Raw genomic sequence first — 20,448 nt, 5'->3', positions numbered from 1 at the left:
TTTTAAAATACACTTTTATAAGAGTATGTATCTCTATTAATAAGCCTGATACCAGTCGCTATCACTGCATTTAAGGCTTTACTTACATTACATCGGTATCAGCAGCATTTTCTAGCAAATTCCATCCCTAGAAAAATATTTTAACTGCACATACCTTATTACAGGAAAACCTGCACGCTATTCCCCCTCTGAAGTTACCTCACTCCTCAGAATATGTGAGAACAGCAAAGGATCTTAGTTACTTCTGCTAAGATCATAGAAAACGCAGGCAGATTCTTCTTCTAAATACTGCCTGAGATAAACAGTACACTCCGGTACCATTTAAAAATAACAAACTTTTGATTGAAGAAATAAACTAAGTATAAAACACCACAGTCCTCTTACGACCTCCATCTTAGTTGAGAGTTGCAAGAGAATGACTGGGTATGGCAGTGAGGGGAGGAGCTATATAGCAGCTCTGCTGTGGGTGATCCTCTTGCAACTTCCTGTTGGGAAGGAGAATATCCCACAAGTAATGGATGATCCGTGGACTGGATACACTTAACAAGAGAAATAAATTAAAAATCCCTAACTCTGCAAGTGACAAAGGGCCAAGAACACCTAATACCACAATAAAAGAGGCATTAGTTCTTTAGGTTGAAACAAAAGAAACCCAGGAATGGGAAACATTTGGACATCTTACAAACTTGAAAGTCACAGTTCCTAAAGAGACATTTAAAGAGATTGTTTAGACATGGCTTGAATAAGATAAAAGGGATATGAAACACTAGCAAAGTGGCACCAGGAAGGACACAAAAAAGCGCAATGAGCTCTCTATTACCTGCAGGACAATCGGTAGCTGTTCCGGGGGATTTCTGTTCTCCACTCCCATGGTCAGCCAGACTTGGAATGCAGTCAACTGCTCAGCAAAAAAGGGGCTGTGCTGTGTGGATAGAGCATAGAGACAAGCAGGCAATTCCATAAACCTGAGCTATAGTTTGCAAAGCAATTCAAGTTAACACTCCCCTTGCTTATTCATAACTGTAAACATACAAAATCACCCCCAAAACGTATACATACACTTTTCTGCTTTATGCTCACCCGGAATGCTGTGCCTTCTTCAATGATTGTAGGCAACTGAGAAAGGCAAATGTCAACTGCTAGATCCCATGCCTGCCTGTAAGATGTAAGATAGAGGTAAGAACAAGTGGAGGGTGTCTGTAACGAGCAGACAAAGAGCTAATTAAACTACTAACAATGAGAAGAGAGACACGTAAAAAGACCATTGGCTCACAAAATGTGTAAATTTCCCTGATATTTTAATTTTATATATTTTATACTCATATTCAATATGATATTTTGTCTTATTTCATTTGTAAAATTCTAGCATTGCATCCATCCCAGAGAGAGAGAAGGGATCTAAGTAAGTTATGAGTCAAGATAAAAAAACGTTTTTCTTAAAAATAGGATTTAAATTATAGTTCTATTGACATGCCTAGCTAATACGTGTGAGAGAAGTTCAAAACAATGTACACTTTGGGTGGAGAACAAAGACAAAAGATGAATACACTTCAAAACATTATACATTTTTATTGTGAAATAACAATTCTGCATTTCTGTTCAAACTTTGAGAATGCTGGCTGCTGGATATCTAATAGGAAATACATTACATACTGCAACCTGACAGAGCACCAAAGTTCCTATTGCCCAAATGTTTTACAAACACCTTAAAAAAACATGAGCCTTACTTTACCGAGTCTACTTATGTTTTCTGTTAACACTAGTGTGTAAGCATCTGACATCCAAACTACACCATATTTTTCCATTAATTGTTTATAAGCACAGCAAGTCCGTTGAAGCATGAACGTCTGAAAACAGTTTTCAAAGCAATGGGTACCATATCATGGTCTCTTTGGCCAGAGGAATTTATTTCATTGAGTTTTCCTTATTCCTTCTGGATTCTGCATTCCAGCTGAGGTATCGGTGATATTGGGCAAAACAAATACAAGTTTGAACTCCTACATCTGAGAGCATTGGCCACCATCAACAAATGAGATGGACATAAGCTGAAGAACTAACGTACGGATGATTGCTGATGGACAACAAGTCCACTCCTCAATTGCCCCATTGATCCATTCTCTGTGGAGTTACTATTATATATGATAGATTTGGAATTGCTTTGCAATTCAGATTTTCAGGAAGATTAGCCAAAGGCAATAATTAACCTACTTTATTGAGGACTGCTCAACTTTTTGTCTCTCTATTTGTAACCTGAATCTTTTGTGGTGGAAGAGGCACCATGGGCTCGATTTATCAAGCCTTTCTCATCCTTTCAACTGCAGGTTTGCACAAGAGAACCTGCAGTAAGGATTTATCAAGCAGCAATCATCAGACCGCTGCTTCCCTACCCTCTTCTCCACCTCTTAGGTGGAGAATTTAAATCTCCCTGGTCGGAGGGGTTGCACGTGAGCTCAAAGCACTTGCATACAATGTTAAATTCTAGCAGCGGATTGCTGCCCACAAGAGGAGAGCTCGGGTGGACAGGGGCAAATATGTATGCCCCTGTCTGCCAGTGATTGATAAATAGAGCTCCATGTCTTCTCTGGTGTTGAAAGCTGTTCACAAGTGGAGTTGGGGGTCATCTGACTTTTTTCTGTGCTTATTATTTATTTATCTATCTATAGCACTTCCTGTGCTTGCACAGTCTGTATCAAAGCGGTATGAAATAGTGTACAGAATACTCACAAAAAGAGAACACCTCCAGGTGCTCTCATAGCAAGCTGGAATTTCCCAGTCGTCCAGCTGACTGATCACAGGTAGCAGGGTACAAAATACTGCAAGTGGCAGGATACACAAGTACTCATTCATAATTTTTCAATAATAAAATGGATCTTTGTGGCAAGGTGTAATTGCATTAAAATCTTTATAAGAAACTTAAAAGGCGACACGTTTCTCAGCCTGTGCCAACAACTTGGAAAAAAGTGTGCAAAATCAGATGTATACTGGAACAGAGTGCAGCAAACAAACCTTTTTCTTTTCTTTTGGGCGTACAAATTATTATTTTTTGGTGTTTTGAGTGACCTGTATGTCTTGCTTTATAAGGGTTAATTAAAGGGACACTGAACCCAAATTTTTTCTTTTGTGATTCAGAGCATGCAATTTTAAAGGGACACTAAACGATGGAAAAACGTTAGCATAAATCTCTATATCCATATTTGTTTTTTATATTTGTAATTGGATTTGCGTGTCATATTATTACCGTTTTGTCGATATTCCGCTTAAAAAAATTATTGATTTCCAAACCCACCATTATAAGATCAATTTTGAAGAACAAATCATTCTCGATAACCTGAGTTATCAAGATGTCTGACTTCGTCCGTACTGCGCATGCGCAATCTTTCTTACACGTCATCCTATACTTCAAGTAGCTTGATTTTGGTAAGTGAGGAATCGAAGCGGCAATCTGCGCATGCGCGAATGCCGTATTGTATTGCACATGCGCCGGTAAGATGCGATGATATGCACGAAATCGCAGTGTGATTGGAGACTGATTTTTGCATTGAATGCACTATACACAGGGGTTTGGCTTTGATGACGTCTTTTCCAAAATGTAATATAACATTTTATTCTGCTTCTAACACTCGTTTTAATGTCAAAGTGGGTACGTTTTGATAGTTGAGGTCTGTAGATACGTTTGTGATAATTTATTAATAACGAAAAATTCAAAGTTTTGGAATCCTTTAAGAACCTTTTTAATTTACTCCTATTATCAAATTTACTTCATTCTCTTGCTATCTTTATTTGAAAAAGAAGGCATCTAAGCTTTTTTTTTCAGTACTCTGGACAGCACTTTTTTATTGGTGAATGAACTTATCCACCAATCAGCAAGAACAACCCAGGTTGTTCACCAAAAATGGGCTGGCATCTAAACTTACATTCTTGCATTTCAAATAAAGATACCAAGAGAATGAAGATAATTTGATAATAGGAGTAAATTAGAAAGTTGCTTAAAATTTCATGCTCTGTCTGAATAACAACAGAAAAAAATTGGGTTCAGTTTCCCTTTAATCCTAGTTTTAGAATCCAATAAAGAAGAGATTTGTATAAACTGAGCTATTTATTACGTCAATGGCTTAAAAAAAATCAATAGACAGAAACCTCAGGAAGACCCTTTTATAGCTTGTGAATTATTTTGGTTTTGATGTACTCTTTTAGTTCCACTGGGGTTTAGATGTTAAAGGTGCAGAAAGGTCACAACATTTAAATTTTCTGTGTCTCATTACGATTCATAAGCAAACGTGTTTTCAGAACTAAATTCACTATTTTTATTTGACAGCCTCATGTTTTTCTCATATGGAGCCAGCATTGGCAGTGTAATATGGACTTATAATTTATCAGGTATAATTTGTATTCCATTATAACACTGAGCATCTTAAATGGACAGTAAACAACTTGATATTTCAAAATAATTTTTTTAGTTATACATAGCAAGGCAACTTTGAAGTGTACTTCCATTAATTATTTTGCCTCTAATTCATGTAATTTAGCTCTAAAAATAGAGGCTTTTTCTAATTTTCAGACCTTGAAAGGCGCACTGCTGACCCTGCTACATATCTTTCCCTTACAATGTACTTTATACTAACATTATGAACAAGCTAAACATGCCATCTACAGACTCAAGCTTGGCTTCCCCAAATAAGGCAAATGGTGGGTGGAACTTGGCTCTTGGAAAACAAATGCAGCAAGCACAATGTTAATTTGTTTTAAAAAAGTTAAAACTTGACTGATATAATATTCTACTGCACGACAACAGAAATGTCTTTTACTTACAAGGTGTTTACTGTCCTTTTAAAGGGATATGCAAGTCAAAATTAAACTTTCATGATTCAGACAGAGCATGCAAATAAAAAACAAACAAAAAAAAACAACTTTCCAATTTACTTCTATTATCAAATATACTGTTGGTATTTGTGTTAATGCATTAAGATTAAAGCACATTAACCAGGTTCAGGAGCATGCTTATATCGTAAGGGACATATTATTTAAAAAATATTTCCTGTTTACTTCTATTATCAAATTGGTATTCTTTATTAAACTGAGTACATGGGTAGGTAGCGTGCACATTTTTTTAAGCACTAGCAGACAAAAGTGTAACAGACGCATTCTTGCAAACCTGGTCATATAGTGTTCTAAACACATGCACCGGAGAATAAAGTAAATTTGATAACAGAATTAAATCTGAAACTTTTGTAAAATCCTATGCTCTCTCTCAATCATCAAAGAAAACAAATGTGCGTTTCTTGCCTCTTTAATTATAAAGTTGGCACGTTATTCACGCTGGACAAACAAATGTAGTATGAGAGGTTGCATATCCAGTTGCCAAACATACACTTGAACTCCTTAGTATATAGCATCCTGCAATACTGTGCACTACAGTGGTAGAAGCACAGTTGCCAGCTGTAATCATGTAGAGTTCTCAGCTTTTAGTTTTTGAACTACATCCATAAAAAGAGAAAGCATTAGGGAACCCATGATAACATATGTAAAGCTGCCAGAGAAAGCAACATATAAGAAGTTGTAATCTGTGATTCACCCACCCTAATGAGGTGCACCTAACTGGCAATAAACCAGTAAGACGAGGTAGCTGTGTGTGTGGCATAAACGCGAAGAAAGTGATAATGAGTTAGGTGAGCAAATAACTTGCCCAGTAAATATAAGCTTTCCTTGTTTAGAATCATGGTGAACGTTGCCTATTGTACAGCACAATGTATATATATATATATATATATATATATATATATATATATATTATATTATATATATACTAAATAAATTATATATTATATATATATATATTTATATACACACACACACATTTTATATATATATATATATATATATATATATATATACACATATACATATATATATACACATATACATATATATATATATATATATATATATATATATATATATATATATATATATATATACACACACATATACACATACACACACACACACACACGTCTGAGCTTCAGAAAGCTCCAGCAGTCTTGGCTATGCAGAGAGCTCGAGTTCCTGAGCTCCAGTCATCTACCCGCATATGTTACCAGAGCGCGATCGGATTGTTACACACAGTGACACTGTCTGTCTCACTGTGTGTAGCGATCAGCTGCTGTTGCCGGCAGGAGGTGTGGGAGGGAATCTGGGAGGCGGGTGGGCCCAGCGGAAGGGGGAGGGAGGAAAATAAAAAAAATAAAGGGAGAGGAAGGGGATGTGGGGGGTCCCTAACTGGAGATCACAGGAGTGGGGGAAGTGGTGGGACCAATAACACTACAGAAATAAATACAAATTACAGGATTTTTTTTAAAAGTTACTAGCTGCCAGTACCTAAGATGGCAGCACTAGTTAGAGGGGGGGGGGTTAGAGAGCTGTTTGAGAGGAATCAGGGAGGTTGGAGGGTCAGGGGTATCCTACCCTGCAGAAAAATAAAATAAAATTTTATATATATATATATTAAAAAAAAAAAAACAGTCTTACATTTTTATATTGGCAAACTGCCAGTACTTAAGATGGGGGTGACCAGTGGGGGGTGAGGGAGGTAAGAGAGCTGTTTGAGAGGGATCAGGGGGTGGGAAGTGTCAAGTGGGAGGGCAATCTCTACACTAAAGATAAAATTAACCCCTTCAATGCCTGGAATAATAGAAGTGTGGTGCACAGCTGCAATTAGCGGCCTTCTAAATACCAAAAAGCAATGGCAAAGCCACATATGTCTGCTATTTCTGAATAAAGAGGATCCCAGGGAAGCTTTTACAACCATTTAATTGATTGCACAAGCAGTATGTAAATAATTTCAGTGAGAAAATGGGCCTAGATCAATACGGTGGGTTGACTGAAAATATATATATATAGGTTTGATAGGTAAATAAATAAAAAAAAACAACAATGTTCTATTTCTGTTTAAATGGATTGATAGCAAAAATGCTAAAAAAAAAAAAATCTCCGGTATTTTGTGCAAGTTTTTCTCTGAAAGTCCTGGTAGAGTAGGGCTTAATTCTTTCATACATTTTTACAAGCATTCATTATTAATTACACACAGTCTGATCTTTTCACAGAATATCCTGCACAGTTTTCGCAGCAGCTAGGAATTCTGTTAAGGATATGCAAATGAAAATCACAATGTGACTCTAGTTCCATAATGCATGTTATACAGGAATGTCCCTATGCACATGCAGCAATATTTAAGGTTTTATAAATATAACATGGTAAAAAATGCAAGTGCAAGGGGTTTTCTGGTATTCTTACACACGCTATGTTGCTGAAGCCATTGCCAACGGCACTGTATATGCATAAAGGGATCCATATATAAAGATAAAGAATTAAAGGTGAGACAGTTTGGGCTTTATTTACTTATGTTTACCCAGAATGCACAGCTACTACAGAAAAGTATAGTGCTGCATAAATCTTACATCCAGACTGATTATCTAATTTGCCTGCATGTTAAAAGAATAATAAACTCAAAATTTAATTCCCCCAATAAAATTTTGATTATGCATAATTAAAAACTCAATTTAAAGGGACACTGTACCCAAAAAATTTCTTTCATGATTCAGATTGAGCATGAAATTTTAAGCAATTTTCTAATTTACTCCTATTATAAAATTTTCTTCATTCTCTTGGTATCTTTATTTGAAATGGAAGAATGTAAGTTTAGATGCCGGCCCATTTTTGGTGAACAACCTGGGTTGTCCTTGCTGATTGGTGGATAAATTCATCCACCAATAAAAAAGTGCTGTCCAGAGTACTGAAACCAAAAAAAGCTTAGATGCCTTCTTTTTCAAATAAAGATAGCAAGAGAACGAAGAAAAATTGATAATAGGAGTAAATTAGAAAGTTGCTTAAAATTGCATGCTCTTTCTGAATTACAAAAGAAAAAATTTGGGTTCAGTGTCCCTTTAATTTTATATATTTTTTTACACATTTTTCCTGTGAGCTAACTTTGAAAATTTAAGGGACATAAAAGCCAAAATTTAAAATTGGCACTTTTAAATTCACTTAGATTAATATCATTACATTTTTTTTCTCCTTGGTATGCCTTGTTAAAACAAAAGCATATGTACATATCTGCAGGAGCAGCAATGCACTATTGGGAGTTGTTTGTTGATTAGTGGCTACATTTATGCCTCTTGCCACTAGCTCATCAGATTTGTTCAGCTAGTTTCTCAGCACTAGCACTGCTGCCTTTGACTATGTTTTTAATCTTTGTGCAGCAGTTAAACACTTACGGCTAGATTACGAGTTTTGCTTTATGAGTAAAAAAGCAGCGCTATGGAATTTGGCGGCGCTATACAAATAAATGATAATAATAATAATAATAACGCTGCTTTTTCACTACCGCTGCTATTATGAGTCTTGTAGGTACAGCTGTCCCGCACACTTTTTTGGCCGTACCGCAAATTAACTTACACAATTTTTGTAAAGTCTTTTTTCAATGGGACTTACATAGCGCCGGTATTACAAGCTTTTTTTTGGAGGCCAAAAAGTGAGCGGTACAGCCTATCCCGCAAGATTCGTAACGCATTCTAAAGTCAGTAGTTATGAGTTTTATGCTACAAATCTGTAGCATAAAACTCATAACTAAAGTGTTAAAAAGTATACTAACACCCATAAAATACCTATTAACACCTAAACCGAGGCCCTCCCGCATCGCCGCCACTGAAATAAAATTATTAACCCCTAATCTTCCGCTCCCGACATTGCCGCCACTATAACATATTAACTCCTAAACAGCCGCACTCCCACATTGTAAACACTCGTTAAATATTATTAACCCCTAATCTGCTGTCCCTAACATCGCCGCCACCTACCTACATTTATTAACCCCTAATCTGCCGCCCCCAACGTCGCCGCCACTATACTAAATGTATTAACCCCTAAACCTAAGCCTAACCCTAACACCCCCTAACTTAAATATAATTAAAATAAATCTAAATAAAACCTACTATCATTACCTAAATAATTCCTATTTAAAACTAAATACTTAGCTATAAAATAAACCCTAAGCTAGCTACAATATAACTAATATATAGAATAGTTACTAAATAGTTATTAATAGTTAAAATAATAAGTAACTATTTACTACCTAGCTAAAATAAATACAAATTTACCTGTAAAATAAAACCTAACCTGAGTTACACCTTACACAACAATTAAATAAATTACATAAATTAAATACAATTACCTAAATTACAAAAAAAACTAACACTAAATTACACAAAATAAAAAAAATTATCAGATATTTAAACTAATTACACCTAATCTAATAGCCCTATCAAAATAAAAAAGCCACCCCAAAATAAAAAAAATCCCCTAGCCTAAACTAAACTACCAATAGCCCTTAAAAGGGCCATTTGCAGGGCATTGCCCCAAAGAAATCAGCTCTTTTACCTGTAAAAAAAATACAAACAACCCCCAACAGTAAAACCCACCACCCACACAACCAAACCCCCCAAATAAAATCCTAACTAAAAAAAATCTAAGCTCCCCATTGCCCTGAAAAGGGCATTTGGATGGGCATTGCCCTTAAAAGGGCATTTAGCTCTATTGCTGCCCAAACCCTAACCTAAAAATAAAACCCACCCAATAAACCCTTAAAAAAACCTAACCATAACGCCTGAAGATACGTTTTTCTCTGAAATTAGAGAAGAGAGGAGCGCAGACTCAAATGCAGAGTAATAACAGTTTTAATATAACACACACGACAAATGGCCACTCACAAGATAAAAGTTAAAAATCAGCATATGTGCAACATTAACACAAAAGACTTATCGTCTCAGGTCAGCCTCCTTCTGTATTCCAAAGATGTCAAAATTGGCGTGTCCCTCCAGTGTTTTCCAAACACAGCTGAAGATCCATCCTCAATGAAGTTGGGAGAAGTCCTCAGCGAAGCGGCAAGAAGTCCTCAACGAAGCCAGGAAAAGTCCGCAGCGAAGAAGCAAGAAGTCCTCAACGAAGCCGGGAGAAGTCTTCATCCAAGCCGGCAGAAGTGGTCCTCCAGAAGGGCAGAAGCGTTCATCCATCCTCCTCTTCCGACGACTAAAGACGAACGAAGGTTCCTTTAAATGACGTCATCCAAGATGGCGTCCCTTGAATTCCGATTGGCTGATAGAATTCTGATTGGCTGATAGAAAACTGATTGGAACAGCCAATAGAATGCAAGCTCAATTGCATCAGCCAATAGGATTTTTTAACCTTTAATTCCGATTGGCTGATAGAATTCTATCAGCCAATTGGAATTCAAGGGACGCCATCTTGGATGACGTCCTTTAAAGAAACCTTCATTCGTCTTTAGTCGTCGGAAGAAGAGGATGCTCCGTGCCGGATGTCTTGAAGATGGACCCGCTCCGCGCCGTCTGGATGAAGACTTCTGCCTGTCCGGAGGACGACTTCTGCTGGCTTGGATGAAGACTTCTCCCGGCTTCGCTGAGGATGGATGTCGGCTCTTCAAAACTGTAAGTGGATCTTCAGGGGTTAGTGTTAGGTTTTTTTAAGGGTTTATTGGGTGGGTTTTATTTTTAGGTTAGGGTTTGGGCAGCAATAGAGCTAAATGCCCTTTTAAGCGCAATGCCCATCCAAATGCCCTTTTCAGGGCAATGGGGAGCTTAGGTTTTTTTACTTAGGATTTTATTTGGGGGTTTGGTTGTGTGGGTGGTGGTAAAATAAAATTAAACCCTAAGCTAGCTACAATGTAACTATAAGTTATATTGTAGCTAGCTTAGGGTTTATTTTACAGGTAAGTATTTAGTTTTAAATAGGAATTATTTAGGTAATGATAGTAGGTTTTATTTAGATTTATTTTAATTATATTTAAGTTAGGGGGTGTTAGGGTTAGACTTAGGATTAGGGGTTAATAAATTTAGTATAGTGGCGGCGACATTGAGGGCGGCAGATTAAGGGTTAATATTTAACTAGTGTTTGCGATGTGGGAGTGTGGCGGTTTAAGGGTTAATATGTTTATGATAGTGGCGGCGATGTTGGGGGCGCCAGATTAGGGGTTAATAAATATAATGTAGGTGTCGGCAATGTTGGGGGCAGCAGATTAGGGGTTAATAAGAATAATGTAGGTGTCGGCGATGTCCGGAGCGGCAGATTAGGGGTTCATAAGTGTAAGATTAGGGGTGTTTAGACTCGGGGTTGATGTTAGGTGTAAACATAAAACATAATTTATGTAAGAATTTATCTGATAAATTCATTTCTTTCATATTGGCAAGAGCCCATGAGCTAGTGACGTATGGGATATAAAATCCTACAAGGAGGGGCAAAGTTTCCCAAACCTCAAAATGCCTATAAATACACCCCTCACCACACCCACAATTCAGTTTAATGAATAGCCAAGTAGTGGGGTGATAAAAAAGGAATGAAAAGCATCAACAAAGGAATTTGGAAATAAATGTGCTTTATACAAGAAATCATAACCACCATAAAAAAGGATGGGCCTCATGGACTTGCCAATATGAAAGAAATTAATTTATCAGGTAAATTCTTACATAAATTATGGTTTTTTTTTTTCATGTAATAGGCAAGAGTCCATGAGCTAGTGACGTATGGGATATCAAAACCCAAGATGTAGAACTCCACGCAAGAGTCACTAGAGAGGGAGGGATAAAATAAAAAAAAGTTTATTCTTTAATGACAAGAAAAACTTAAAACATAAGCAGAAGAATCAAACTGAAACAGCTGCCTGAAGAACTTTTCTACCAAAGACTGCTTCTGAAGAAGCAAATACATCAAAACGGTAGAATTTAGTAAATGTATGCAAAGAGGACCAAGTTGCCGCATTGCAAATCTGATCAACTGAAGCTTCATTCTTAAAAGCCCACGAAGTGGAGACTGATCTAGTAGAATCAGCTGTAATTCTCTGAGGCGGGGTCTGACCCAACTCCAAATAAGCTGAATGAATCAAAAGCCAAGAAGCCAAGGAAATAGCAGAAGCCTTCTGACCTTTCCTAGGACCAGAAAATAAAACAAATAGACTAGAAGTCTTCCTGAAATCTTTAGTAGCTTCAACATAATATTTCAAAGCTCTCACCACATCCAAAGAATGTAAGGATCTTTCCAAAGAATTCTTAGGATTAGGACACAAGGAAGGGACAACAATTTCTCTACTAATGTTGTTAGAATTCCCAACCTTAGGTAAAAATTTAAATGAAGTCCGCAAAACTGCCTTATCCTGATGAAAAAATCAGAAAAGGAGATTCACAAGAAAGAGCAGATAGCTCAGAAACTCTTCTAGCAGAAGAGTTACCCAAAAGGAACAACACTTTCCAAGAAAGAAGTTTAATGTCCAAAGAATGCATAGGCTCAAATGGAGGAGCCTGTAACGCCTTCAATACCAAATTAAGACTCCAAGGAGGAGAAATTGATTTAATGACGGGCTTAATACGAACTAAAGCCTGTACAAAACAGTGAATATCAGGAAGTTTAGCAATCTTTCTGTGAAATAAAATAGAAAGAGCAGAGTTTTGTACCTTCAAGGAACTTGCAGACAAACCCTTATCTAAACGATCCTGAAGAAACTGTAAAATTCTAGGAATTCTAAAAGAATGCCAAGAGAATTTATGAGAAGTACACCATGAAATGTAGGTCTTCCAAACTCGATAATAAATCTTCCTAGAGACAAATTTACGAGCTTGTAACATAGTATTAATCACTGAGTCAGAGAAACCTCTATGACTTAGCACTAAGCGTTCAATTTCCATACCATCAAATTTAATGATTTGAGATCCTGATGGAAAAACGGACCTTGAGATAGTAGGTCCGGCCTTCCTTAAAGGGACAGTCTACACCAGAATTTTTATTGTTTTAAAAGATAGATAATCCCTTTATTACCCATTACCCAGTTTTGCATAACCAACACAGTTATAATAATATACTTTTAACCTCTGTGATTATCTTGTATCTAAGCCTCTGCAAACTGCCCCTTTTTTCAGTTCTTTTGACAGACTTGCAGTCTAGCCAATCAGTGCCTGCTCCCAGATAACTTCACGCGCACGAGCACAGTGTTATCTATATGAAATACGTGAACTAACACCCTCTAGTGGTGAAAAACTGTTAAAATGCAATCTGAAAGAGGTGGGCTTCAAGGTCTAAGAAATTAGCATATGAACCTCCTAGGTTAATCTTTCAACTAAGAATACCAAAAGAACAAAGCAAAATTGGTGATAAAAGTAAATTGGAAAATTGTTTAAAATTACATGCTCTATCTGAATCATGAAAGTTTATTTTGGCCTAGACTGTCCCTTTAACGGAAGTGGCCAAAGTTGGCAACTGGACATCTGGACAAGATCCGCATACCAAAACCTGTGTGGCCAAGCTGGAGCCACCAGCAACACAAACGATTGTTCCATGATGATTTTGGAGATCACTCTTGGAAGAAGAACTAGAGGCGGGAAAATGTAAGCAGGATGATGAAACCAAGGAAGTGTCAGCGCATCCACTGCTTCCGCCTGAACATCCATGGACATGGAAAGGTATCTGGGAAGTTTCTTGTTTAGATGAGAGGCCATGAGATCTATCTCTGGAAGACCCCACATCTAAACAATCTGAGAAAACACATCTGGATGGAGGGACCACTCCCCTGGATGTAAAGTCTGACGGCTGAGATAATCCGCCTCCCAATTGTCTACACCTGGGATATGCACCGCAGAGATTAGACAGGAGCTGGATTCCGCCCAAGCAAGTATCCGAGATACTTCTTTCATAGCTTGGGGACTGTGAGTCCCACCCTGATGATTGACATATGCCACAGTTGTGATATTGTCTGTCTGAAAGCAAATGAACGGTTCTCTCTTCAACAGAGGCCAAAACTAAATAGCTCTGAGAATTGCACGGAGTTCTAAAATATTGATGGGTAATCTCGCCTCTTGAGATTTCCAAACCCCTTGCGCTGTTAGAGATCCCCAAACAGCTCCCCAACCTGAAAGACTTGCATCTGTTGTGAACACAGTCCAGGTTGGCCGAACAAAGGAAGCCCCTTGAACTAAACGCTGGTGATTTAACTACCACGTCAGAGAGTGTCGAACATTGGGATTTAAGGATATTAATTGTGATATCTTTGTATAATCCCTGCACCATTGATTCAGCATACAAAGCTGGAGAGGTTTCATGTGAAAACGAGCAAAGGGGATTGCGTCCGATGCTGCAGTCATGAGACCTAAAACTTCCATGCACATAGCCACTGAAGGGAATGACTGAGACTGAAGGTGCCGGCAGGCTGCAACCAATTTTAAACATCTCGTCTGTTAGAGACAGAGTCATGGACACTGAATCTATCTGGAAGCCTAAAAAGGTGACCCTTGTCTGAGGAATCAAGAAACTTTTTGGTAAATTGATCCTCCAACCATGTTTTCGAAGAAACAACACTAGTTGATTTGTGTGAGATTCTGCAGAACGTAAAGACTGAGCTAGTACCAAGATATCGTCCAAATAAGGAAACACCGCAATACCCTGCTCTCTGATTACAGAGAGTAGGGCACCTAGAACCTTTGAAAAGATACTTGGAGCTGTTGCTAGGCCAAATGGAAGAGCAACAAATTGGTAATGCTTGTCTAGAAAAGAGAATCTCAGGAACTGATAATGTTCTGGATGAATTGGAATATGAAGGTATGCATTCTTCAAGTCTATTGTAGACATATAATGTCATTGCTGAACAAAAGGCAGAATAGTTGTTGGTACTCTTACATAACAATTCAAAATTTTCAGATCCAGAACTGGTCTGAATGAGTTTTCCTTCTTTTGGACAATGAATAGATTTGAATAAAACCTCAGACCTTGTTCCTGAAAAGGAACTGGCATGATTACTCTTGAAGACTCCAGGTCTGAAACACACTTCAGGAAAGCCTGAGCTTTTGCTGGATTTGCTGGGATACATGAGGGAAAAAAATCTTCTCACAGGAGGTCTTAATCTGAATCCTATTCGATACCCTTGAGAGACAATGCTCTGAATCCATTGATTTTGGACATAATTTATCCATATATCCTTGAAAAACCCTAATTTGCCCCCTACCAGCTGAGCTGGAATGAGTGCCGCACCTTCATGCAGACTTAGAGGCTGACTTTGGTTTTTTAAAAGGCTTGCATTTATTCCAATTTGAGGAAGGCTTCCAATTGGAAACAGATTCTTTGGGGGAAGGATTAGATTTTTGTTCCTTATTTTGACTAAAGGAATGAAAACGGTTAAAAGCCTTAGATTTAGCCTTAGGTTTTTTTATCCTGAGGCAGAAAAACTCCCTTTCCCCCAGTAACAGTTGAAATAATAGAATCCATCTGAGAACAAAATACATTATTACCTTGGAAAGAAAGAGATAATAATCTAGACTTAGATGTCATATCAGCATTCCAAGATTTAAGCCCCAAAGCTCTTCTAGCTAAAATAGCTAAAGACATGGATCTAACATCAATTTTGATAATATAAAAAATGGCATCACAAATAAAATGATTAACATGTTGCAGTAAGCTAACAATGCTAGATATGTCAGAATCCAATTCTTGTTGCGCTAAATTCTCCAACCAAAAAGTTGATGCAGCCGCAACATCAGCCAAAGAAATTGCAGGCCTAAGAAGATGACCTGAATATAAATAGGCTTTCCTTAGACAAGATTCAAGTTTCCTATCTAAAGGGTCTTTAAAAGAAGTACTATATTCCATAGGCATAGTGTTACGTTTAGAAAGAGTAGAAATAGCCCCATCAACTTTGGGGATCTTTACCAAAAACTCTATAGAAATTGCTGGAAAAGGATACAATTTTTTAAACCTTGAAGAAGGAATAAAAGGAGTACCTGGCTTATTCCATTCCTTAGAAATCATATCAGAAATAGCATCAGGAATAGGAAAAACCTCTTGAGTAACCAAAGGAGGTTTAAAAACAGCATTTAAACGTTTACTAGTCTTAACGTCAAGAGGACTGGCTTCCTCAATATCCAAAGTAATTAACACTTCTTTTAACAAAGAACGAATATACTCTATTTTAAATAAATAAGTAGATTTGTCAGTGTCAATATCTGAGGAAGGATCATCATCAGAGGAGGATAAATCATTATGTGGTCGGTCATTTGAAGTTTCATCAACTTTATGAGAAGTTTTAAAAGACCTTTTACGTTTATTAGAAGGCGGAAATGCAGACAAAGCCTTCTGAATAGAATCAGTAACAAATTCTTTAAAATTCATAGGTATATCATGTACATTAGAAGTTGAAGGAACTGCAACCGGCAATGTACTATTACTGATGGACACATTATCTGCATGTAAAAGTTTATCATGACAACTATTACAAATGACATTCGGAGATATAATTTCCACAATCTTACAACAAATGCACTTAGCTTTGGTAGAACCAATGTCAGGCAGCAAAATTCCAACAGATACTTCTGAGACAGGATTAGATTGAGACATCTTGCAAAATGTAAAAGAAAAAACAACATATAAAGCAAAATTATCAATTTCCTTATATGACAGTTTCAGGAATGGGAAAAAATGAAAATAGCATAGCCCTCTGACATAGAAAAGGCAAGAGGCAAATAGCAATGGGGTATTAATAAATGAAAAATTTTGGTGCCAAGTATGACGCACAACGGGACTGAAATTTTTTTGGCACCAACAACATCCGAAAAATGACACACTTGCGTCACTAACGACGCAACCCTGTGTAAGGACTCTGCGTCCACTACGACGCCGGAAATGCCGAACTTGCGTCAACGGACGTACTTTTGCGACAAAAAATTCTCGCGCCAAGAATGACGCAATAAAGTCTAGCATTTGGCGCACCCGCGGGCCTAATACTGCCCGCAATTTGCAAGAAAAAAGTAGTCAATTTGAAAAAAAGACTAAACCCCAGGTAAGAAAATATTTCTTAAAATGTTTATTTTCCCCAAATATGAAACTGACAGTCTGCACAAGTAAATACATGAACCTGACTCATGGCAAATAAAAGTACAATACATATATTTAGAACTCTCTATAAATGCATAAAGTGCCAAACCATAGCTGGGGTGTCTTAAGTAATAAAAAACATACTTACCAAAAAGACACCCATCCACATATAGCAGATAGCCAAACCAGTACTGAAACAGTTACCAGTAGAGGTAATGGTATATGAGAGTATATCGTCTATCTGAAAAGGGAGGTAGGAGATGAATCTCTACGACCGATAACAGAGAACCTATGAAATAGATCTTCCGTGAGGAAAACCACTGCATTCAATAGGTGATACTCCCTTCACATCCCTCTGACATTCGCTGTACTCTGAGAGGAATCGGGCTTCAAAATGCTGAGAAGCGCATGTCAACGTAGAAATCTTAGCACAAACTTACTTCACCACCTCCATAGGAGGCAAAGTTTGTAAAACTGAATTACGGGTGTGGTGAGGGGTGTAATTTATAGGCATTTTGAGGTTTGGGAAACTTTGCCCCTCCTGGTAGGATTGTATATCCCATACGTCACTAGCTCATGGACTCTTGCCAATTACATGAAAGAAATTTAGTTTCCCCATAGGAATCAATGGTGCTGCGTTACGGAGCTTTAAGCTGCTTTTTTGCAGGTGAGTCAGCCGGTTCTCCCCATTGATGTCTATGGGGAAATCGTGCACTTAAGCAGCACTGGTATTGGAGTGCGGTATGGAGCTCAATTTCGCTCACTTCTTGCCTAATAACGCCGGGTTTCTGAAAACCTGTAATACCAGCGCTGTAGGTAAGTTAGCGGTGACAATAACGTGCAAGTTAGCACTGCACTCCTCATAACGCAAAACTCCACTCATTACTTTTGGCACTCAGCACCCTCCATAAACTTCCTTTGTGGACCAATATAGGATACTTGTGTTACACACACACTCTCCTTTTTCCCATGATCCAGATAGCGCATGCAATTTTAAAGAACTTTTTAATTTACTTCTATAATCAATTTTTCTTGGTTTTCTTGGAATCTTTTGTTGAAAAGCAGGGATGTATGGTTAGGAGATGGCCCATTTCTGAAGTACTATATGGCAGTAGTTATCCATTTGCAAGAACACTAGATGGCAGCACTGTTTCCTGCAATTTAGAGCTCCAGATGCCTACCCAGGTATCTCTTCAACACAGAATATTATGGGAACTAAGCAAATTTGATAATAGAAGTAAATTGGAAACTTTTTAAAAATGGAATGCTCTGTCAATCACAAAAGAAACATTATGGGCTTCATATCCCTTTAACTATGTAACATACTACTTAGGGAATGGATTGACAAATTTGTTTAAAGTTTATGAGCCACACAGTGGTATTTGTATATAGATACATGAAAAGTAATCCAAAAGGTAAGAGCCAGGGGTAAGTTGCTCCCTGGCTCCTGGGTTTTCTCAAGACCTGACTTATGGACCACTTAATACGTTCAAATGCTGAATGATTTATATATGATGCCTACTGGCCACAGCAATTAAGACAATTTAAAACATTTGTGTTGTATGCTGATCATTTTTGCAATGTTTTGAAAACTGGGCTAACATAGTTACAGCATTAAATTATTTTACAGCATTCCTTTTGCAATGCAGTGCTTATTTGCTAACATGTGCTATGAATTTAAGGTAGAAAAAAGTGTTTCATACTTATTTTTCTGGCATTTCACTTGCTACCTTTGGTAATTTTTTGAAGCTGTCTTGAACGGCACCGAATATGCAGATTCACGGGTATAAACAAGTTAAAAAGTGAGACAGAGTGAATATCATTTGCATGTTATTACCCTGAATCCCTAGCTGCAAAGAAAAAAACAAACTAACTGTGCTGAGTAAATATGTAGAAACTCAGAGCTCCTCAGTTTTCTGGATTTATAAAAGCATTTTGCAGTTAAAGGGACATTCCAGTCAAAATTTAAATGCACGTAGATGAATTACATCTTTAAATAGAAACATATTTGCACTATACATGTACTGGCAAAAATGCTTTTAGTAAAAGTTATCACTGTTTTTGGGGTTAGCATTTTTCTCTGCACGTGTATGTGAAGCATAGCCAGATATTGTCACTGCACCCACCTTTTAAACAATGCAGCTGCGCAGATCATCGGTGGGGTTTGTATTATGTCAGCAATTAACAAATTGAGTCATTACCAGATGGTACAAGCACTTTAGGCTCTCTGAACAAGTGCTGTGTTTAAAATGCTGGTGCACGGTGCATACTTAAATACACTTTTAAAACAGCTATAGCTTTTATTAGAAGCATATTTGCTAATGCATGCATATTACAAACATGCATCTGTTCAATACTGAAATGTACCCATGTGGTTTCCAATTTTGGCTGGAATATCCCTTTAATTATTTTATTGCAAATGTGACTTGGATTAAAGCTCCATAAGGAAGATGTGTGTGGAATGTTTCAGTGTCAGGTGCACCTAGTTCACTGGAATTGATGCAAGATCTGTGTTATTTACGTGACCACAAAAAGGTACACTGTGTGGGGAACACAGAGTGAGCTGAATACAGCTGCAGATTATGTACACAGCTTTATGAGAATGCAGTGTGTGCTGTACCTAGGTCTTAGTTATTTAGGTCACTTAGTATTAGTTCCTGCTCTGCAAGGTCACATTGCTGAGCTCTAAAGAATGTTTTGCAGCCAGTTAGTGACATCAGATTGGGTTTCACATCCGAAGATTAAAGGTAAATCTCCCTTTAAGACTTCTAAGAAAAAATCATTAAAAAAATCGATGCAGTCTCGTCAGGCTGTGATTCTAATCTTTAGCAAACAGCCAGAAATTATTTTAGATATGGAGAGATGCTCCAGTGCAGGTTCCAGTCTAAGTCTCTTCCAGTATTACATTCCCAAAGAGCTTTCTATATAATCTAACACCTCTAAAGACAGTGCCATAATAAGGTTAAAAGGCTACAAAACTCTGGATAAGCCAAATAATAATTGCAACTAAAAAAATATATTTACTTAGAATTTATCAGAGAATGAACGCTGTATACTCTTTAAATCTTTCAGAATAGCATCTTACCACATGGCGTGCATGTAGGTGGGAGGTAGTCGAGGGCTGCTCACTGGGGTGCAGTTGTAGGACCTCATAATCCTCTCTGCCAACAGGAAGTTACGAAATAAGCTTGCAACCAATAAGTCCTGACGAAACAGTTTCTGGAACAGGTCTGTGGGTGCAAATCTGAATGAGCATTATAGAATACAGAGTAACAAGGCAATGCACCAGCACAGCAATGAAATATGCTGGGAAAAAGGAGAACAGAAAGGAGAAGTATTTTAAATATTTTAGTGATTAGACTAAAGTTGCAGAGAATATCTGAAGTACCCTGCAAAAGTAGAAAGTGTCAAATAGAGATTAACTAACAATAATATCTATATAGGTTAGAAGGGAGGCAAAATTATCAAGGTTTAGAATTATTGGAAAAACTGTTTCTTCACACTTGTAGAACCATATTAAAGTGATGTTAAATTAAT

General features: G+C 37.4%; 1 protein-coding gene across 1 annotated transcript in view; it reads right to left on the bottom strand.

Moving 5' to 3' along the window:
* The window catches only part of RPTOR (regulatory associated protein of MTOR complex 1), a gene marked incomplete in the record, with an annotated part of 987,319 nt that overhangs the window by 114,602 nt on the left and 852,269 nt on the right, over positions 1-20,448 (bottom strand). The window contains 3 exon segments of the mRNA XM_053706573.1: positions 821-922; positions 1,081-1,156; positions 19,997-20,141. Of these exon segments, the coding sequence (XP_053562548.1) occupies positions 821-922; positions 1,081-1,156; positions 19,997-20,141 (323 nt within the window).

Source organism: Bombina bombina, chromosome 1, assembly GCF_027579735.1.
Source record: "Bombina bombina isolate aBomBom1 chromosome 1, aBomBom1.pri, whole genome shotgun sequence".
In the NCBI taxonomy this organism is placed as follows: Eukaryota; Metazoa; Chordata; class Amphibia; order Anura; family Bombinatoridae; genus Bombina; species Bombina bombina.
This window is presented reverse-complemented; position numbering and strand designations above follow the sequence as displayed.